The 23666-nt window shown below is 42.1% G+C and overlaps 1 protein-coding gene across 6 annotated transcripts in view; it reads right to left on the reverse strand.

Moving 5' to 3' along the window:
- The window catches only part of LAMA2 (laminin subunit alpha 2), a 365889-nt gene that overhangs the window by 132019 nt on the left and 210204 nt on the right, over positions 1 to 23666 (reverse strand). For 4 of the 6 annotated variants that reach the window (XM_077926013.1, XM_077926011.1, XM_077926012.1 and 1 more), the window contains 5 exons: positions 18627 to 18754; positions 16368 to 16454; positions 9345 to 9556; positions 5519 to 5625; positions 1733 to 1913 (listed from right to left, as the gene is read on the reverse strand). In XM_077926013.1, coding sequence (XP_077782139.1) covers positions 1733 to 1913; positions 5519 to 5625; positions 9345 to 9556; positions 16368 to 16454; positions 18627 to 18754 — 715 coding nt within the window. Of the gene's footprint in view, positions 1 to 1732; positions 1914 to 3751; positions 4007 to 5518; positions 5626 to 9344; positions 9557 to 16367; positions 16455 to 18626; positions 18755 to 23666 lie in introns of all 6 variants that reach the window. The other 2 variants (XM_077926009.1, XM_077926008.1) reach the window with 1 other exon arrangement.

The following is a 23666-nucleotide window of genomic DNA, read 5'->3' on the forward strand; positions in this document are numbered from 1 at the left end:
AGGCATCGTTTCCAGGCCTTTGACCATTTTGGTTGCCCTCCTCTGGACATGTTCCAGTTTGTCAGTGTCCTTCTTGAATTGTGGTGCCCAGAACTGGACACAGTACTCCACGTGAGGTCTGACCAGAGCAGAATACAGTGGCACTATTACTTCCCTTGATCTAGATGCTATACTCCTATTGATGCAGCCCAGAATTGCATTGGCTTTTTTAGCTGCCGCGTCACACTGTTGGCTCATGTCAAGTTTGTGGTCAACCATGACTCCTAGATCCTTTTCACATGTACTTCTGAGATTTTGGTTTGCTGCTGAAAGTTTTTTTTTATAAACAAATAAATAAATTAGGAACCATGAGGCTGCTGGCACAAACCACCTTACAGAAAGTTGCAACTCCATTGCACCACCAGTTGAAGATGAATGACTTAAAGGACGATGTAAGAGAGTGTGCTTTGGGAAGTGTGAAGCACTTAGAGCAAGAGGGTGTGTGTGGAGAGAGGTAACCATGTGGAAGAGAGAATGAACTGCCATTTTCTTTTCTTTCTTATTGAGCTCCACAATGAAGACAAATACACAAAGTAGGTGCCACATAGAAATTAGAGTTGCAATTTTTTTTTTTACTGACAGGATTGTTTAAAAGAACTGAGGTACTTTCATGTGATTATCTTTTTTCATTTAAGTTGACAATTTATTATTTCCATCAGTTTCACCTGGTAATGCTTAGGCTCCATTTCTGTGGTACATTTTGCATAGATTAACTTGCATCTCCCAGAAATTGGTAAGAAATATTTTCCTCTTGCATTTACCCTCTGATGTGTCATGTGGAAACAGAAAAGATATGCAACTAGACTATACCTGCTGGTTTGAAATGCAGTATGTAAAGCTAGACTTTTGCACCCATTATATTCTACTTGTTTGACCTAGCTCTGGGTTGCTACATTTATCTCTAGGTATCTCCAAGTCAAATGCTTATCATTTGTAAAAAAATAACATATTGCAAGGGAAAATTGTACAACAGGAACATCACTTTATGCCAAACCCTATCATTGGTTCACCTAGCCCAGTAAAACTGATGAGCAGTGGCTCTCCAGATTTTCAGCCGGCACCCTTTCCCCAGTCCTATCTGAAGGTGCCATGGATCGAACCTGGAACCTTCTAAATGCAAAACTTGTGGCTTGGGATCAGATTATTTAAGAAACTGCTTCTCCGTGTATGATTATCTCACCCTGCATTCACTATTAAGATATTTTGCATGGGCCTCTTCTAAGGAAGAACACTTCTTACACAAGCCACACACGATGGAATTGGTTACTAGAATAAATCTATCCTGGTGTGTGTGTGTGTGTGTGTGTGTGTGTGTGTGTGTGTGTGTGTGTGTTTAAAAGAAATGCAAAGTGCATATTTTGGCTTTAACCTTGGACATTTGTAATTCTCCTTGTATTTAGAGCATAATGCTTGCTTTGCTTGTGTTCTCTTCATTGCGGATGGTTTATGGACATTAGAAAAAAAAAGATATGCCAGCTTTGAGCATTTTGCTACATGTAATTTTTTAAAACAAAAAATAAAACAAAAACTAACTTGCATTAAAAAAAAAATTTCCCTAGAGTTAAATCCCAGAGAAACAGAATGTGATGAACTCAGATGTAGTGCTGGGCCTGAAAGAAGTCTTTCTCCTCACACACATAATAAAAAGGAAAGCTCCCCATCTATTAAATGAAAGTTGATGATCTATACTTACGGGTGCATCCTCCTTCTTCAAAGCCATAAAATCCATGAGCACAGCGGTCACACTTCTTTCCTCCAACACCTGGCTGGCAATGGCACTGTCCAGTCTCATCACAGTCAAAAGATTTGGATCCAAATGAATTACAGTTGCAAGGAACACAGCCTCTGGATGACTGTACGCCAAAGGTTCCAGGCTGTCACAGTAGACAGAGGGAAATCATTTAGCAGAAATAAAAATAGCAAGCAATGCTAAAGGAAAAAAGTGTGTGAGAAGCACTGACTCTTGAAGGGTCAATGGATGTGAATGAGCCAGTTTGTTTAAGTCCTAAGAGATTAAAACAAATAGGAAGGTTCAAATCTGGCACCTCTCCTTGTAGCCCAATTTACCCAAGTTCACGCTTGAAGTCTGAAGTGAATAAGATACCAACATCTGAAATACAAAGAAAGACAACTCTGGAAGCTCCAAAGTTAATTTGAAATTTGATTCATTGGTCCTCATTAAGGAACCAGTATAGTGTAACACCAAGCATTCTAAATTCTGAACTTGGTTCTGCTCTAATGGAGCACCTTGCAAAAGCAACTTTTAATATGCACTCCTGATGTGTCTAATAACAAAGGATGAACTAACAGAAGAGTCCTCATTTGGGCTACCACAGGGCTTTTGATTTAATGTGGCAGCTATCACTTTTCCATAGGACACATACAACCATTATTCTGCCTTGCAGAGTTTAGCTTATGTGGCCTCTGAGGCCTTTAGATGATGTGGAGGCCAACTGTGAACATTCAAAATGAGATAGGGAAATGCCTCTCTTTTCCCATCTCTGCAGACGACGTCCCTCCCTGCAATGCTGCTGTATGGCATAGAACGGCAAAGATTTTCTGTTAAACCTGTATCACCATGAACCTGTATTAGCAGCAACTATTAGTGCAACATCATTGATCCAAGCATGCTCACAAATCCCAATTTGTGCCTTTGGAATCTTTTTTAGGGCTCAACCATTGGAAAGTCCTGGCCTAAATTCAGCCCCATAAGTCTACCAGTTAAACGAGAGGTCCTTAGTCCACCAACCCTGCCTGTTCAGAAAGTACCTCAGAGCAAGGTTCTGTTCAATACATAAGCTTCAGTTATCCCTATTTCAGCATGGGATCAGCGGGCCTTGTTCAGATTACAGGCGCAGAGGCTAAAGTTGCTTCCCCATGCAAAGCCAAGTAACTGCAATAAACATGCAATTTATCCACCGTTTCACCACTGTATATTATGACTAGTACTATAGCATCGTATCTCTCACTAAGAACAGAAAGGAATGCCTCAACTCATGCAATTAAACCAGCAAGCACCCGCCCTCTAAATCACCAGTTTCATAGGAAAAGTAAATCCTGTTTATAAGGGGGAAAGGCAGAAAATCAAATTCCATTTTAGATAAAATTATCTGCTTAACCCACAATTAACTTAAGAAGTTGGGTCAGTGGCTGCAGTACACCAGTGAGGAGAACTACAAATTCACATATAATATTATGCTTTGTTAACTATTTTCTTACTGAGATGGTGAATTATCTAATAAGTGTGATACATTTCGTGTTAATTACTATGCTCTGGATTCAACTAACTGGTACCGCTATAAGTAACTCCGTATAGAGAGTTACCTGAGAATATTACTTTAGGTGAATTCAAGTAATCACAATAACTTAGGTTACATGGGTTACTAATATTATCCAAGTTCCTTTGTAACTTGATTCTTACTTATCTGAAAAGTCAGCATTCAAAATTTATTTTTTTCCCAGACATCCCCCTCATTAATTACCTCAATTGCCTGATGCATCACACTGCAATAGCATGGGTCCTGAACTTCAACTAAATCCCAGAAATTTCAATGGGATTTATTCTCTAGTGCATATTGCACCAGACAATGTTTTGATATTGCGAGAACACTGACAGTTTTCTAAATGGTTTGCTTCTACTGCACTGTTAGTGTAACACAACACAGACACATGCTAGAATGCAATGCATGCTGTACATGGTCTTTTTGATTACCAAAGAGGCAGGTTTGAAAGCACCTCTCGGGCACCCACTTGCACTGGAGTAGCCCCATCTCTGATGAGGTGCTCTGATTTGCTGAGCCGGTAATGGGTTTTCCTTCTGGATATACACCTGTCTGCTCAGCTCACATCGTTTACCAGCGAATCCTGATTTACAGATACATCTCCCTGACACATCACAGTTTAGTGACAGAGGATTGCATCCACATGGTGTACAGAATTGCTTTTCTGGAACCCAAACATAACCAGGCTTTTGAAGAGAAAGAGAGGGAAAACAAGTTAGAAAACAAAGTTGTACAAGAAAAGGTTAGAAGAGAGAGAAAAAGAAAGAAGTCTATTATAAATATTTGTACACCAAACAATTTGGTTTTCTTAGTGTACATATGGAATTAAACTGAACCAACTAAAGATTACATAAATTCAATGGCCTTTTGTTTTATACTTAAAACTATCATATGCACATCTTATAAAGTCCAGTAGACTTTGCTCTAAACTACAACCGATAATGCTCCGGTAATGTAAACACATCCATATCTAGTAAATGAGCTAATGCCAAACATGATCATAATGGGGGTTGAATCCAATTGTGCTCCTTCGCTCATGCAAGAACTTTTGACACAGTGGTCACCTCTGCCAATGTAAGGGAGAGGCAATTTCCACCAACTCCATCTCACCCTGCAGCCTGTTGCTCCCCTGAAAATCTGTTTCAGAAGGTTGGGGGACCCTCCAGAACAGGCATAGAGAGTGACAGTGGGTAGAAAGAACTGATAAAAATTGCTTTCCTTCTGTTGGATTAAAAAGCCATTAAAAATGGAATCCTATCCTGAGATTGCTATTGAGATGATCATGTTACTTTTCAAATCCCAGTTTTTTACTGCTGACATTTTTTTTCTAGGTTTCTTAATGGCTTCGTATTGTAATTTCCCCCATAGAAAGTTAAAGTGCTCTAATTCACACAGGAGAGAAGTAAAATAATCTTTCAGGAGAAGCCTTTGAAGTTCCACAGATCACCACAGCACAGAATCACTTTCCTATTTTTCTGGACAGCCTTACCCATTTATTGGGCCAACCTGTTTCACTCATTTCAAATCGTTCATTTCAAATGCTTTGAAGGTTTGCTTTATTGTTGTAAACACTGACATAATCATTGTGATCAAGGTGTGAGATGAGTGGTCAGAAAACAGGTAACCGACCTAACCTCTTTTTTAAAAAACAAAAGCAAATGGACATTGAGTCCACAACTGCACTGAATGATAATTCTAGAAGCCAAGAGGGTTGTTCCTTATGTTTTCTTTCTGAGAGACCCTTCTGTATTTGTTTATAAAATTCAAAAAAACAACACATGTGAATCATGATGCAACAATGCAAAGGGGGTGTGTTCCGCCCATTTTCTTTCTTTCTTTTTTTCATGTAACTAGTATGTCAGTTTTTGTTTTTTGTTTTGCAAAGAACTAAAATCTTCCTTTATATACATAAAAAGATATTAACTATTCATGGTGTACATTTATTCTGTTTGACTTAAGTTTTAAAAGGGGATAGATTCTGTGCACCACAAACAACATGTTCCAATTAGCACCAATAATGATTCCAGAAAGCCTTAGAAATAAATTCTGAGACACATATCAAAGGCAGTTAGCATCCTTAGTTCTAAGCCCAAAACCACCCTCAACATTTTATTTGAACAACAAAAAAGAGTCGTTATAATATAACACATAGAAAGGGGAGGGAAAGCAATAAGGATGGATCAGTTTTTATGGCTTACCTTACACTCATCACATCTACGGCCCACCACGTTGGGTCTGCAGTCACACTGCCCAGTCTTAGAGTTGCAAGTCTCTGAAAAGGAGCCATTGAGATGGCAACGACAAGCTACACAGAAATAAGAAAGGGTGTCATAATGTAATGCATGCTGGAACGCTATGATATGTACATGAAACAAAATGAACTCCACTTTTATTGTGTGTGTGTGTGTGTGTGCGCGCACACACACACACACACACACACACACACACACTGTAACTCTGTTCTTGGTCTACAATTAGCCACACAAGAGAAAGATGAGTGCCACTACCCTCTCCCATTTTTTATTGACTCAGAACCATGCAACTACAACCCTGCCATGAGCACACGATCCTGATTAGGTCACTGATGGCTTCTTCTGTATTTAATGGCAGGTGCCAGGCTACACATTCTGCATGAAAAAGTCATTGCCTGCACAGATAATGGAATTTTAGTACCTGATTATGTGACTTATGATCACAGGACAATTTTAATAATATAAAACACACCCCTGGGAAAGGCAGGCAATGCTGTGGTCCAGTAATCCCTGCAAAGGATTACTCCAAGGACACACCTCATGGGTTTCAATGCACATCCATCCAGTATTTCCTTTGGCCACTTCCTACTGGGTGGTGGGTGCCTCCCCCCTCCAGACAGTTCCCCTAAACAATTTAGCTGTGCCTCAGATTATACAGAATGTACAGTCATTAGGGCTTTACTTTCTTTTCTTTTTTTAATCTGCCTTGAAGACCATGCAACTTTCAGCTGTATGAATCTTGTGATGTTTCCATAACTAAAAGCCAGTTGTGAAATAATGTACAAAAAGATATGGGCTACTAGTTTGATGCTTTTATTTTACATTTTTGTTTCTTAAAAATAATGTTTAGGAATAACGGGGCTGGTGACAAAACTGAGCTGCCAATTGAACTGACTAATGTAAATGACCCCAGCAGGAAGGAAAGAAGGGAAAGGGAGGGGAAAAAACCACAGTATTTTGAGAGCAAGACTCTTGCTTTGCAAGTTTTCAATCACGAAGTTGATTCTTTAATGAAAAGGAAAAATTGAAAGCAACAAAGCATAGGCACAGTCCCTCTGATTTCACAGCTTCGGGGCAAACTTCATGGAAGCCTGCCCAAGAAATATGCAAAAAAGAAAGCCTAGCTGTAATAGGAGGAGAAATAAATTTGCGGTAACTGCAAGCACAAGAACATTAATATACTGAGAAGTTCTACTATGAACTCAGCTAATGACAAAAAGCAAATAATATAAATATACATTAAAAAGCTATCTATTTTAATGGTTTTTTTTTTTTTTTTGGTATATATTGTATGTTTTCGCTCCACACAGAGCCTCCTATACAGCTGTCTCTGTAGAGGAAATGTTCAAAGTTTCAGCCATGTCAATGCCTCAAGGAAAGAAGCACAGCAATGGGAGTTTCAATTCTGCTCATAGTTTGATTTTTCAAATCCGCTGCTTTTTAAATGACAGCCTTAAAGAGCAAGTCACGAGGCACCGCACCAATGAATTATTAATCAACTCCAATGCAGCTGCTGAAATTGGAACCTGTAAAAATCCCAAATGTGCAGAAGTGGTGGTGGTGGGGAAATCTTATGAAAATCTGATTAGTGCAAGAGACTGAATTGATCCACAGAAGACTCTACCTAGATGGAAGACAAGGAGTGGCTATGTTTGCATGACACTGTATTGCCTTGGAGATCCATGAATGAGCTGGTTGAAAATTATATTTAATGCTGCCAGGGGATTCTTTGTAGATCAGATGTTCTGTGCCAAGTGGTCAGCTGGGGATTCACTGTGTTATGTATATGGTTGGTGAGAACGGGTGAAGGTGAGGTGCTAAGGATGTGTTTTGGGAGATGCTACTGCAGAAGGAAGTGTTGGCATAGCTTCCATCTCAGTTATCTTGCTTAGCCAATAATGCCTTAACACACGGAATTGTTACCGTATTTTTGCACAGTATTTGCTTTTTACTTGTAGTGTTCCTTTTAAAAGGATATGCTGTTTCAATTTTCCTCCAAATTTTTTTCAAATTAATTTTCCAACCAAATTACTTTCATTTAATACAATTTTTTAAAAACAGGTTTCCCGCTCCGGTTCTGAACATATGATAAATTTTAATTGTGCTACTTTAAACCATGGACATTTATTGCACTTTTGTATTTGATATTCATTTGCAAAGTTCTGTTCTTTGCAATGTTGTACTTGATATTTTAAGATTCACTGTAAACCGGTAAAGAAATTATCTAAATCAACGATTCCCAAACTCCCCTGCAATGGATCTCTTAAAAACTGCTGATGGCTTCAGCAGACCACTGAATTATTCCCCCCCCCCCCCGCTTATTGTAGGAATTGTGATGTGATGGGCTAGATGCTGTATTATTTTTAATTGTATTTCTATTGCTTCTTTTGTTTCTTACGTTGTATTACAATTTGAATTCTCCAGAATTTTATAGAACTCAAATGGTAAGTGTTCTTCACAGTCATGCTGTGAACCACCTGAATAAAGCTTGTGGACCACTGGTAGTCCACAAACCAGGGTGGGAACCCTCAATCTAAATACAGTTGTACCTCGGATCCTGAATACCTTGGTACTCGGATGTTTTGGCTCCCGAACACCGCAAACCTGGAAGTGAGTGTTCTGGTTTGTGAACGTTCTTTGGAACCCGAACATCTGACAGGGCCTCCGCAGCTTCTGATTGGCTGTTTTGGGACTACAATTCCCATCATCCCTGACCACTGGTCCTGTAGCTAGGGATGATGAGAGTTGTAGTCCCAAAACATCTGGAGGGCCAAGTCTGAGGATGCCTGACATAAGGGCAGAAGAAATATGCGAAAGGAATTGGCAAGAAAAGGGCAGCCTTTACCTTCATTTCCTCCTCAATATGCATAATGCAACCTTTTGTCCACCAGCTACAAGGTGCATAGAAAGGTTCTCCTAAACCCCAAACCTGTGGCCAGCTTGACTAGGGGGAGAACAGGAAGAATATAAGGCTGCTGCATGTGCCTGTGTGCATATGACAAGATCATCATTGTGATGTGCATTTTCTTCCTCTTGTTCCATATAATTGGTTGCCGCTGACAGGGGAGAGAAACACTTAGCCAAATGGTGTCATGACATGAGGCTAGCTATATTCAATCTTATGAAGAGGGCAAGCTCAACACAGTGCTGTTATTTTCATACCCTTGTTTATCATCATCTCATTTAGTCTGGCCTAAGAAAGCAGAAGCGGCAGGGAAGAATTCTGCCATTCCTCTCCAGGGCTCCTAGTTTTTATTCTCCTATAGCAGGCAATTTGAAATGAGACTGGTAAGGGAGCAAGCCCTGTCCAGAGATGAAGGAAGGCCGTAACAGGGACAACAGGACACCCTAATAAAGTTGATTTTACGCAAGGGTAAAAATGGGTCCCACAACATCATCATGACAACCCAACTGTCAAACCAGCTCACTTATCAAATGTGTGGCAGGGTGAATGGACTGGATCCAGTTCCCCACCCTTGGTATAATCTGAAGTTCACATGAAAAAAGGGTGCTGGTGGCACCTGCCCTCTTTTAATATGTAAAATGCTGTGCGGAAGTGATAGAACCACAATAATAAATAAACAAACAAAGAATGACCCTGAATCTAGATAGCAAGTAAGGAAATCTGAAGTAACCGCATTTTGGATAATGTGACACTTACTGTACGTAATACCATGAAAATAAATGCATGTCCTGTTTGACAGACCGTCATGCGCTATGCCCATAGGGAATGAATGCATTCTGACAGGAGAAGCAGGATTCCAAGACTTACGTTGACAGTTCTTTACATCAACAGCATCTCCGAAATACCCATCAGCACACTTCTCACAGTATTGGCCTGTTGTACCTGGCTTACATATCAGACAAGCTCCAGACAAGCTGTCACAGCTGCCAGGAATGGAGAAGTCGAGGTTGTCATTACACTGGCAAGGCTGGCACGATCCCCCTGGTTTTAAAGGTTGTCCAAAATATCCTTCTGCACACCTAGGGCGACAGACATAACATCTTAAAGTATTTGCATTGACCTGTTGGCATTTTTTTTTTTAATAACATTGTTTACAGCTCTGTTGCCTTACGAATCACTAAAGACAGCTTTATTTTCTCTCAAGTCTTTCTCAGAGTTTCCCTACCCACCCACCATTCCCATCAATTTTTTCAGTTTCCTTAACAGCACTGAAGATTCATTACTAGCTGAAATCCTGCCAGCTCCACCAGTTATTAGATTTCAGGGAGGGGGGACCGCAGAAGAGCAGGGGGTGGGGGGTGGGAGCTGGTCACTGGGGCTGAAGATGAGAAAAAGCCTAATAAGAAACCTGTCTGTTACCACTCCAGTGGAAATCAGATTCATGTGGAGAACCCTTTATGATACAGCCCATCATGTGCAAGTATACAAGAAGGAAACTCAACTATGCCAGCTAACCAGCAAATCTGATATACTCCGCCATGCAACATAAAGGGTCTGGTTGAGAAAGTAAAATAATAATAATTAATAATAATAATAATAATAATAATAATAATAATAATAATAATTTATTTGTACCCCGCCCATCTGGCTGGGTTTCCCCAGCCACTCTGGGCGGCTTCCATAGAAACCAAAAAACACTAAAATATCATACATTAAAAACTTCCCTGAACAGGGCTGCCTTAAGATGTCTTCTGAAAACAAAACAAAACCATGCAAAACAAAACCATGCAAATTGACAACGAAATAAACTGTATGCATAATAAGGGGTGCTAACACAAGAAACCTTTGATTTCACCCCAGGTGGTAGATCTTCAGCATAAGACTGCACCCTTAGAAATAGTTGTTAAACTGGGTGAAATTGTATTATAGAGTTGTGTTGCCCCTCTGCTCCATACAGTGGCCAACCAGATGCCTGTGGGAAACCCTCAAGTAGGATCTGACCACAAGAGAACTCTTCTCTGCTGCAGTTTCCAGCGACTGTCATGCAGAAGCATTACTGCCTCCAACCATCATGGCTAGTAGCCATTGATAGCCCACTCCTCCATGAATTTGTGTAATAGCCTTTTGAAGCCAACTAAGCTGGTGGCCTTCAACGTGTCCAGTGGGAGCATAGTTCCATAGTTTAACTATGTGCTGCATGAAAAAGTCCTTTCTTTTATCTGTCCTGATTCTTCCAACTTTCAGCTTCATTGGATGTCCACGAGTTCTAGTGTTATGAGGGACGCAGGTGGTGCTGTGGTCTAAACCACTGGGCCTCTTGGGCTTGCTGATTGGAAGGGTGGTGGTTCGAATTCACACAATGGGGTGAGCTCCTGTTGCTCTGTCCCAGCTTCTGCCAATTTAGCAGTTCAAAAGCACATTTAACTTTTACCTAGCGTTATAAGAGACCAATAAAAACTTTTCACTATCCCCCTTTTCCATGCCATGCATAATTTTATAAACTTGTATCATGTTACCTCTTACTTGCCTTTTCTCTAAAATTCCCTAAAGCATCTGAGCTGGCAACTCTTAAGTAAGTGGATGGCAGACTAGACACTAGTTTTCCTTGGTTTGACTAAGCAGGCCTAGTCTGTTCATGAACTACATGTAACCTGTAGAACGAAGGGCCTCATATGGCCAGTCCAATGCAATTTCTGCAAGTATGCTGAGATAATACAGATGAGTCCTTCAATTGCTAATAATTTTCGCCTTCGCTTATCAGGGTTCATTTCTTTCGCTCTGCCCATCCTCTTTCATTTAAGCTTTTGTCTTGTATTGGATAATGCCAGCAGAAATGTACAAAGCCAGTCATAAGAAGAACACCCAGAGGATTTGTGACTACTGATGTGCTAATCATAAATAACCCTTCTACTAATGACAATCCACTTTGATCACTCCCCTCCCTCCCTGCTCCAATTCTCATCATTTCAGACTCTGCTAATTAAAGTTAACATAAACCTTGGTCTCCTGGCCTTTTCCAAGTGTTCTGGAACCACATTCTACGGATGTGTCTTGTGATGAATCCCAAATAGCTTTCAAAAGCACTGATTGCTGGGGCGGGGGAGGGCGGGGAGAAGTGACCCTAATCCTGTCTTGTCTCCCTTTTGCTTCCTTTTTCCTTCTCTGAATTTCCTGGTAAACCCTGAATGTTGTCTACTTTATAGCTCCGTATGTTTCGTTTAGGAATTCTTCCACTTCACTTACTCTCTTCTGATCCAATGGGCTGTGCTCATGAGAACCAGCACAAAGGAGGAATAACGAGTCATGTGTAACATTAATATCTTATATTAACAGGCAAGTCGTATCTTTAAACACAACAACAGTGCCGAATGGCTATAAGGAAAAGAAACAGAGGAAGAAAAATGCAGATATTGTTAATATTATTGTCTGCAAACATGACATGAAGGCTGGTAACATCTACCCCGCCATGTGGGAATCCCTTGCAAACGACTGCAGTGCCTGGAGACAGGCCATAAAGTCATGTATCCATAGCAGTGACCTGAGGAGAATTGACCGCTGGGAGGAGCGCAGAGAGAAGAAATGCCTTGGTGCATCTGTAGCTGCACAACTGGGTGCCTTCATCTGCCCCAGCTGTAACAAACATGTCTCTTCCTCATTGGTCTCTACAGCCACAGCAGGCGCTGTAACCTTCCAACAGCTTGACCTCACCCACAAAGGAACACTCCTCCATTGTTTCCCTAAACAGTTGGATGCCAGCATCATTATTGTTGGAAAATCTTTTTTTTTTGGGGGGGGGGGGGAGGACATTCTTGTCCCTCTTAGATGTAGCTATAAACTAGAGTAATATCCTCCACATCTACCTGGCAGGCGCATATAAGCCTGTTTCTCCCTTGGGTACATCCATTCAAATTGCAGGATGGATGGAATCACAGAGCATCAGATTATGCTATTCAACCTGAACAACTTGTAGAATAGCAATATGAATGAGAGAAAATCATTAAGACTGTGTATACATACATGCCAATTTTTGAAACAACTGAACAGCAGTCGTTTGTGTAGGAATTGGGAGGGGGGAGTTGTTAGCCCAAGGGTGTTCTTCATACTTAAGTTTTTTTGGGGAGCCTGCAGCTTAACTAAAGCTACAGAACTATATCTGTACACTTCTCAGAGTGGTTCATGAATCCTGAATTATTATTATTTTTAAATTAAGGAACATAAAGTGAAATGACAATTTTGACCCACTGTAAAGGCTGTTTTTGAACTCTTCGTCATGAATGTGGAAGCAATCAGATCATGTTGCTTCTAGTTTCCTGCCACTCTCATTCCCCATTTTCTGCTGAACCTCCCTTTGTAGGTTATTTCAGAATGCCCCCTTCTTACTCACTACTAAGGTAACATTATCAAAATGTCTGGCTGCTTGTCTCCGCCTCCCCCCCTCAACTGCTGCCTGTTCCTTTTCTGAATGAATCTCTAGCCTTAGTCCTTTCCGTTGAGGCTCTGAATTTGAGGGTCACTTTTCTTGCTGAACAGTGTTGGCCCACAAATGCCCAACTCATCTTCAGTCCTCAGATGTGCTTGTTGAGAGAGAGAAGATGGTGAGATGGGAAATAAAGAGAGAGATAAGAATTGAATTTTGCCAAAGGCAGAGAGACAGAGAGCCTCAAAAGCAAGGATTAGGGCACAAAATTGAAAGCAACAAAGGGACAGTTGAGAGATTTAAAGAAAGGGATGATGCTATCTTAGAAAGCAGAAGCATTCTAAATGTATGGAAAAAGAGAAAGCAGAAGGAACGGAACAGCAAGGAAAGTGACTGCTAGAACACTAGAGCAAAAGGAGTACAGAATGGGCAAGTGTTTTTTTTTTAGCAATGGGGGCCGATGCAAAAAATGAAAAAGGAACTTGGTAATGACCAATCCAACAAAACAAACAGAAATGCAGCCCAGAACTCAATCTGCATATAAATAAATGGAACAATGTTCTTGATAACAACAAAAATCCTATAAAGTATTCTTAATCTGCTAGCATTATAAATACACAAAAGGAGATTTATTGCCAACTCTAGGAGGGAGAAATCATGGGTGGTTGCTGCAAGACAAAACTGAAAATAGAAGACGTCAGGGTAATTTTAAAGCAGTTAATTTAATAGCAACATAACTCAGAGCTGCGCCCCCAAGCTAAAAAAGAAAGATGGGATTCCATGCAAATTCCTGAAGTTATTACTCATTCACATATGATAGTATATAAAGACAGCTTTCAAAATGCTGGCATGTTGTTGATGTTTTCATAACCAATGGCTCGGTGCATTATTGCGCAACTTGTGACAATTAAAACAGACACACACTTATTCAAATTCCTTCCTTGTTGCTAATCTATGGACTACCCTCTACTCAAGAAATACTACTTGTTGCTTATGGGACTTGTCAGTGACCCCTTACATTGACAAACTGTCACAGAAGTACTCTTCGGCTGATTTGTTCTTGCATTCATTAACTCCACAGCCCCTAGGTTTGAGAGGAGGGTGATGACTTGCCAGCGAGACAGGAAAAGATAGACAGAAATAGCACTCAGCAGCAACAGCCATAGTGATAAGCGGGTGAATGCCTAAGCCTTCTTTTGGCAGGTGCTTTTAGCCAAATATAACACCAAATGAATGTACAAAGAAAGTGTGGGCTTGGTATTTGTTCTGAGCCTTCTGCTTTGACTTTTAATGTTAACGAAGCATATGGCTAAATGGTTGCATTTTCTAAGATCACTCTCAAAAGTCTTTAATTGAAAGGAACATTCTACATTTGGATCCTCCCCCACTCCTTTTACACATGCCATACATTCTCCTGAGGCTTTGCAAATTGCTGACTGCTTGCCATGTATGCTTAGTACATGAGCTGTATTCTTCTTTCCAAATGTCAGTTCTTCCACATTTTAAGGTTCAGAGGATGAAAGAACCTGGGTTTTCTAACTAGAAATAATGAGCCGTAGACTTTCAGTACAACCCCCCCCCCCGCCCAATGACTGGGTTTTCTTTCATATTAGGGAATGTCTTCAGTGATGTCATTCAGGAATGGCAATACTGAATGTAGGTCAGAATGATGAACAGTTAGAGCACTTTGTAGGGTGTAGCCATATAACCCCATGAACTGGGCAGTAGCCAACATGTTAAACATTCCAGCTTCCATCACACTAAGGTAGTGGTGATCAATAATATTAACAGGATTTGTTGGGCCCAGCAAACTGTATGCGGATCGGGCCCTTTGTCCATTCTAATGTGTGTCTGGATAGAAAATTACTTCAAAACACTACGTATGAGACCTTGAGCTCCTTCACTGATGAAAAGCAAGATAATTATAAGCATAAGAAAAACTGGTATTTAAGTTGTGATATTAACTTTGCATTGTTTTCATTATGTTCTCACTTCCTATAGTGACGGCAAGTACAAGGAAAAGAAGTAGTCTTGAGGTGCGGTGGCAACTCGTCTCAAAGTGGGCACATCTCGAAGACATTTTCAACCTTACAAAAAGAATCTGAAAAATTCACGGCTGCAACCTTTCTTTGGATGCCAACTGCTAAGTGTTGTTTGCTTCCAGTGATTACAGAATAAAGTGGCTTTTATCAGGGGTGACTCCAGAAAAAGTAGTTTGGGAAAGTCAAAGGTAAGCAGAGACCATTATTAAGGGTGCAAGTTTTTATTCTGTGCTGTATATGACCTTAATATAGTGGGAAGTATTTTGGGGAACACTACCAACCTCAGTAACATTTTGAGTTATCCCTGCCTTTCATGGACTTTCAATTTACAGTCATTTTTTGGTTGTTGTTGTGTCTCAAATCAAACTTTCCAGAATATCATTTTCCAGAACAACAGGGCAAAGTGAAGGGTTGCAGCTTAGTTGTAGAGCACATAGTTTGCAGAAGATACCAGGTTAAACACCCAGTGTCTCCAGACACTTTTTTGTAATCACCAAAGTTGTGGCCTAGTTCAACCCAAGACCAGTCTCCTGTGTTCATTCTTGTGGCCCTCCCTTCACCTGATGCAGCCATTAAGTGCCTGTGCTGGCAAAGCATTCTGCCCCCATACCTTAAAGAGCCAATGCAAGTCACTGCAGACAAGAACAATCTAGAAGGATCAGTAGTCAGATTCAGCATAAGCCTGTTTCTTAGCTGAGGATATGCAACACAAGATACCGAATTTCATCAAACATGGGATTCTCTTAGGGAAAGATTGATTATATACCCAATTTCTACATCTGTCCACCCTCAATCACTTTGGAAACAGCGTGCCTGTATCAGGTTGCAGGAAAACAAAAACAGCCCCTCTGAAATATTTTTAACACTGCAACTTTATTCATAGCCCAGTAATTTCACATGCTAAATAGCCAAATTCAGAGGAGAATTAGAAGCAGCAAAGTCTGAAAATATGAGTTTTAAAGTAGTTGAGACAAATAAATCTAGCTTCCACAATTATATTGTTTGGCTCAGCGTTAGGAGATGAAATAGCATTTCACTAAATAACTGATTAAATACACCCTCAATATTCGAGCCAAATTAGGAACACACAAAAATAACAACTGAAACTAACAGGTGCACAAAAATCCAGCAAAAAGAATCCCATCAAGTAATACTACTTCTATGGAAAATACTTTGTTTGTAGCTTAATGTTTATCTAAAGCATTAAACAGAAACAATTTTCACAGGCCGAGTGAGCAGAGAACAAATCTGTTGGACAAATGTGGAAGAGACAATGGAAATTCTCATTTAAATAGGAATCTTGTATGACATCACCACCCCACAATTCTGACTCTGGGTGCATATGGATGCTTGAATACATAGAGGTTTGGAAAAGAACCATGAAATGAAGTTCTGTTAGACAAAGAGGATAAAATCCTGTATGGCGCTTACCTCTCACAGCGTGAGCCAGCATACCCAGGGGGGCATTCGTCACATATTAATCCACGACTCTGATCCAAATGACATGTTGGGCTAAAACTTTGTTGTTGATGAAGGGCCAGAAGAGGGACACAGAGGAAAGATAAAAAGACATTCATTAGCAGCATAGTTGCTGTCCTTCCTCAGAGAGCGCTGCTTTTACAGGGAAAGTCCTTCTGGTCTCACACATGGAGCTTAGGTTTGGCTCCAGCCGGTAGAGTTTGGAATGACTCTGCTATTTCTGCCGACACTGAATATAGCTCGAACGGGTGGCAGCATCCAAATGACATGTTGTTATGGGACTTTAGTCTATCAATGAGTCGCTACACCATTTAAAAGCAGGAATGTACAGCTGCTTGTCTGAGCCCTCCAGGGCCTGGCAATGCGCTCTATCCCAGACTTTGTTCCCAAGTTAAATCTCACTGCAGCTAACGGACAATTGACTAGAAAGCTCAGTAAACTCGACTTACATGAATAGTGGAATAAAACTGCCACATTAAAAACAGGGAAGGGGAAACTTTGTGATGATGTTTCTCATGGTACGTCAAAGCTGTATTTAAGTCAAGATCAATGAACGGTGATGACTTACACAATATTCTTTGGTATTCAGAATCAAGAGTGGCAACCTTTGTAGATATTTTCCATCCTTGATTCCTAACCTCCATGACTAAAGGTTAGGATCCTAATACAACTAAAAAGAACCAGAGCTACATGGAATTCTTTAAATTTGAGGAAGACCTGTAACCTCATGTATGTAGCTTCAGTCATTGCAATAGCAATTATTTAGTCATTGCAATAGAAAATGACAATTTCCTATCATTTCTTTCTTTCTTTCTTTCTTTCTTTCTTTCTTTCTTTCTTTCTTTCTTTCTTTCTTTCTTTCTTTCTTCTATTTCTTTTTACAGATACATTATAAATGATAGTTAAATTTCTCAGCAACCAATCATTTGCATGCTTACAAATCCTCTGATAGTATTTTACTCTAGCTGTGTCCCTCTGCCTTCCAGCATATTGTTTTCTGAGTTTCCCCTCTTTGAGAATCTGATTGACACAATGTAATGAGGTAATCTGCTGGCACACTGGAAGACACAGGCAGTTTGAAACAACAGGATATCTGTCACTCCACTATTTTAAAGAGATAAGTCCTCAATTATTCTTCTTTTTATTTCGCTTAGAGGTTTGTGTGCACTACATAGCCATTCAATTTGCCAAACAACCCAGCAGTAGACCGGCAGCCTTAGGACAAAGCCTTGGCTTAATATGGGTATAGTGGTGAAATAAATATAAACAAGCATTGATTACAGTCATTTCTTCATTTTGTGATGAAACTTTGCAGTATTGATTTTATTTTTATATATATATATATATATATATATGCTTTCGTAGATTTTCACGGGTACAGGAATGCAGGTTTTGGTGTCCTCGGGTATCTTCCCGTGTAAAAGTTGGGGTGTCTAGGCGACGTTTCGACGAGGTCTCACTCGTCATCTTCAGGCTGGTGCTTTCGGCTTCTTGTTACTGGAACAGAGCTCTTTTACACGGGAAGATACCCGAGGACACCAAAACCTGCATATATATATATATATATATATATATATATATATATGATTCTGATTGTGTCCTATGGATTGTCACGTATGGATTGCCACTTTTTTTAAGGAAGTGGGGATCTGTGAAATTAGCAAAAGAGCTCAATAGCAGTCAATTTTCTGAATCTGATGGATTGATTCTGACACCTACTCAGGCTGCACTTATATTTCATATACACCCTTGCTGAGGGAGGGGGTGGGGGAACACTTCCATTCAGCCTGCTTACTAATGGGGTATAGATACCACCAACAGTCTTGTTTGAAGGTATACTCAGTACTCAGGTGCAGGGGCATAGCGTAGGGAGGGCCAGGGAGGCTGTAACCCCTGCCCTGCTTGCCACCAGGGGTCTCTGGGCCCCGGAGTCTGGTCTTGCCACCACACCTCCGGCTCCCTCACCAAGGGCCATGTCAGCTGGCTGGGGTCCCTCTTGCTGTGGATGGGGTGGGGGCAGGCAGCGCAGCACACCCCTGTGAACCCTCTGTGCCCCACGCCCGTCTGGCGGCGGCAAGGATTTGGCTGGCATGGCGGGTTCCCCCCCCTCCACATCCAGCCCCTGGTCCCATCTGGTGTGTACATGTGTGTTTGCGTGTACCCAGGGTTCCAATAAAGGACACAATGCCACTGTTCAGTGGGTATACTTACTTGTTTGAAGGTATACTCAGTGGGCAGGCGCACAGCTGGCAGTCATCAGGTGTCCCTTTAGTAGCATCTCCAAAGAAACCAGGAAGACATCTATCACAATACAAGCCACCTGTGTTGTGCTTGCAGTTCTAAACAGTCAGGGGAAGGAACAAAACCATCTTCTTAGAATGAAATAGAACATAGCTGATAAAGTCACATAGGACAAAGGCAGCCAACATGGTGCCCTCCAGATGCTGTTGGCCTACAACTCCCACCAACCCTGCCTATTGGCCTTACTGGTCGGGGCTGATGAGAGCTGGAATCCAACATCTGGAGGGAACCGTATTGGCAACCTTGCAGTTGAGCATGAGTACATCTTCTCTTTCTCACACAAACTCAGTTGGTAGAATATGAGACTGTCAATCTCAAGGTTGTAGGTTCCAACCCAATGTTGGGTGAAAGATTCCTGCATTGCAGGGGGTTTGGACCAGATGACCCTCACAGTCCCTTCCAACTCTATGTTATCTGGCAAACATCGCGATTTTGAGATAACTGTGTGGCCAGCCAGTGCTCCTTAGTGCTTCTGCTGCCCCCTGCAGGAGCAGCGAGCAACTCACAAGAGCAGTTGTAGCAGCCGTCACTATGTTTCTTTCAGTTGTGCAACGAGCACCAGCTCAGCTCCGCTGCCTCTGCAAAAGCAGGTGACAATTATGAAAGTACAGTGGTACCTCGGGTTACATACGCTTCAGGTTACAGACTCCGCTAACCCAGAAATATTACCTCGGGTTAAGAACTTTGCTTCAGGATGAGAACAGAAATCGTGCTCTGGTGGCGTGGCGGCAGCGGGAGGCCCCATTAGCTAAAGTGGTGCTTCAGGTTAAGAACAGACCTCCAGAACGAATTAAGCTCTTAACCCGAGGTACCACTGTAGCTGGGAAAGCAGCAGCCACCAGCAGCAGAAACTTATCAGCCTTTATGCTATACTTCTTTCGATTTTGCAGCAAACCCCAGCTCAGCAGGCTAGTAGCCAGCGTGACAGGCCAGTAGGTGTGGTTTTCAGAGATGCTGGTCTGAGATAGGTAGCTCAGGGCTTCTTACTGGGAGCTCCCTTTCCCCTTTGCCCCTGTGATAGCATTTTATGAAACTGTTATCATGCGGTAGACTTCATAACCGATTTCACTTCTTCACGTGAAAATTCAAAAACATTTTTGTGCGAATCCATCCTAATATACACACTTTGCATGCAATTTTGCCTACTGTACCCATTCTTGCAAAGTAATTTTTCTGTCATGTAATGCATTTTTTTATTTTCACAGATATGGGCATCTTTCTGCACACTTTCCCTTGCAATATGCATTTTTGCACACAATACTTGGCTAGAGAACCATGCTACAAAATAGTCAGAATTGAAAAGAACTATGCTTTGCTTTGAATACTGTTTTAGTTTAAGTTATTCCGCCTTCAAATGCAAGCTGAATCAAATTTCTTCCCCATCTCTAGCTAGGGCTAGCAGGAGTTGGAATTCAAGAATATCTGGAAGGTCCCAGGTTCTGCACTCCTGGCATACAGAGCAAGATAAACACTCTCATAGATGTGAGGGAAAGCAATAATGTGAGCTGTCCTTCAAAAATTCGTTTCTCCCTCCCTCCTCCATCCCACATTCTCTTGTTTGCACTTGCAGGTGATGGATTTTCATACAAACTCTGCCATGTCTTATTAACATGTATATGTGTATTTAAAAGCCTCCCCCCCCCACATACATTCAAGGTTCAGTCATGCAACTCAAGTTTAAAGTGAACCTCTGAAGGATTTTTATTATATGGTTTGCTTTCTGTGGCTTTCTGTGAATAATTGTGTCCTAATGCTCTGATGCACAATTGTAACCATTTCTTGCTAAAACAGTTGCCTAAATAAACACACAGAGAGACTTTGAAATAAGTTTTAAGACTCAAGGAATTTTATATTCATGAATAAAACTATACCTGAGTTGTTCTTTGGGATGTAACTTTTTTTTTATTTGACACTTGCTCTACAATGATTTGACAAGCAGTAAACTTAATAGCTAGTATCCAATCCAAATAACTTTATGGATTGGATACTAGCTATTGGCCATGACAAATCTTAATAGCTCGTATTCTCTTGTTCAGATGCAATGAAAAACTTTGATTCACTATTATGGGAATAAGATTAGGCATGCATTTGACATGTGCATTTTTCCATTGGGCTGTCTTAAGCATATGCAGCGCCGGGGTGCAAAGATACGCCCGGTGCGCCCCCCCCAGGTTGCGCAGTCCCAGGCACGGAGGAGGGCAGAGCCGGCCGGCCCGCTCAGCATCTTGCTGGCTCGGTCGCCCCTGAACTCGTGGTGAAGAGAGCCCGCAGCAGAAGAGCCCGCCACGGTGCTCTGACTGATGGGTGGGCTCTTCCATGGACTCAACTTTCAGGCCCCGGACTCTCAGCCTGGCGCCCCTGAGAGCCCAGTGCCCAGGTGCCCGGCACCCCTAGTGCCTATGAGCCCATCGTCCTCTCCTCCAGTGCAGATGTGAAGAGGAGATAGGAAGCTCTGGTTTCCATTTGGTTTTGTCCATTTGGTTTAGATTTAACCTTAAAGTTTACTGAAACAAGCCTGCTTCAGGTCACTATCTGCACTTTCCAGAAACAGTTGAGTACATTTTTGTTCCAACAGGCTCTTCCAGCTTGACAAATGGGTCCTTGCCATGAGTATTCATTTCTTAGTGGTTTAGTCTTGTTTTAAATGTATTGGTTTGTCGAGCCTACCAAGTGGCGATAGCGACGGTGAAGAAGAATTTCTTCACCGCCTCTATTGCATCTGCAGAAAACAGCAGCAGGAGACTTTTTCAGGTGGTTCAGAATTTAGCGGAACCACCTGCAACATCGGGGCCCAGTACGGGCCACATGTTCTCCTGCAATGATTTTGCAAAGTTTTTTGCAGATAAAATCGCTCAGATTCGGGAAGAAGTAGACTCCACCGTGGGAGCAGGGCCGGGGCAGGAGAGTGCTAGAGTTCTGTCTAGTCAAGTTGAGTGGGATCAATTCCAATCTGTTACAGCCGAGGATGTGGACAGGCTGCTTGGACGAGTGAAACCAACCACCTGTCTCCTGGATCCTTGCCCATCCTGGCTTATAAAAGCTAGCCGGGAAGGACTGGGCGATGGGCTTCGTGGGGTGGTGAATGCTTCCCTCCATGAGGGAGCCTTCCCAGACCCGCTGAAAGAGGCGGTTATTAAACCGCTTCTTAAAAAACCATCTTTAGATGCGGCCACGATGGCCAACTATCGCCCAGTCTCAAATCTTCCATTCCTGGGCAAGGTGATCGAGCGAGCGGTTGCCGAACAACTCCAGGCACGCCTGGAAGAAGCGGACCATTTGGATCCCTTCCAGTCGGGATTCAGGCCTCATCATGGGACTGAAACTGCCTTGGTCGCACTGGTTGATGATCTCCGGCGGGCTAGGGACAAAGGTGAGAGCTGTTTCCTAGTTCTGCTGGATCTCTCAGCGGCGTTTGATACCATCGACCATAGCATCCTTCTGGACCGTCTTGGGGGGCTGGGAGCTGGGGGCACTGTCATACAGTGGTTCCGCTCCTTCCTCCTGGGCCGTGTTCAGAAAGTGGTGGTGGGGGATGAGTGTTCAGACCCCTGGGCTCTCACTTGTGGGGTGCCTCAGGGTTCTGTCCTCTCCCCCATGCTTTTCAACATTTACATGCAGCCGCTGGGAGAGATCATCAGGAGGTTTGGGCTGGGTGTTCATCAGTATGCCGATGATACCCAGCTCTACCTCTCTTTTAAATCAGAACCAGTGAAGGCGGTGAAGGTCCTGCGTGAGTGTCTGGAGGCGGTTGGAGGATGGATGGCAGCTAACAGATTGAGGTTGAATCCTGACAAGACAGAAGTACTGTTTTTGGGGGACAGGAGGCGGGCAGGTGTGGAGGATTCCCTGGTCCTGAATGGGGTAACTGTGCCCCTGAAGGACCAGGTGCGCAGCCTGGGAGTCATTTTGGACTCACAGCTGTCCATGGAGGCACAGGTCAAATCTGTGTCCAGGGCAGCTGTTTACCAGCTCCATCTGGTACGTAGGCTGAGACCCTATCTGCCTGCGGACTGTCTCGCCAGAGTGGTGCATGCTCTGGTTATCTCCCGCTTGGACTACTGCAATGCACTCTACGTGGGGCTACCTTTGAAGGTGACTCGGAAACTACAACTAATCCAGAATGCGGCAGCTAGACTGGTGACTGGGGGCGGCCGCCGAGACCATATAACACCGGTCTTGAAAGACCTACATTGGCTCCCAGTACGTTTCCGAGCACAATTCAAAGTGTTGGTGCTGACCTTTAAAGCCCTAAACGGCGTTGGTCCAGTATACCTGAAGGAGCGTCTCCACCCCCATCATTCTGCCCGGACGCTGAGGTCCAGCGCCGAGGGCCTTCTGGCAGTTCCCTCATTGCGAGAAGCAAAGCTACAGGGAACCAGGCAGAGGGCCTTTTCAGTAGTGGCGCCCGCCCTGTGAAACGCCCTTCCAGCAGATGTCAAAGCGATAAACAACTACCTGACATTCAGAAGACATCTTAAGGCAGCCCTGTTCAGGGAAGTTTTTAACGTGTGATTTTATTGTATTTTTGGTTTTTATGGAAGCCGCCCAGAGTGGCTGGGGAGGCCCAGCCAGATGGGCGGGGTATAAATAATAAATTATTATTATTATTATTATTATTATTATTATTATTATTATTATTATTATTATTATTATGTTATGATGATGATGATGTGTTTTTTAAAAAGATCTTATGTGTAAATTGCTTTGAGATGGTGGTTTAGAAAATGATTACTAAAATAATAATGCTAATACTAATAACAGTAGTAGTAGTAATAATAATAATAAAGAATAGTAGTAGCAGTAGTAGTAATTTGTGAACCACCTTGCTTCAATAAGCCATAGTTAAGATTAACCACAGTTTAGGGTCCAAACATAATGCTAAACTGTGATTAATGAAAACAGGTGAAAGCTTCTGATCTGATCTCCTCCCTCTGGCTGGTCATGTTGGAG

This window comes from Podarcis muralis, chromosome 3 (assembly GCF_964188315.1).
Source record: "Podarcis muralis chromosome 3, rPodMur119.hap1.1, whole genome shotgun sequence".
Classification (NCBI taxonomy): domain Eukaryota; kingdom Metazoa; phylum Chordata; class Lepidosauria; order Squamata; family Lacertidae; genus Podarcis; species Podarcis muralis.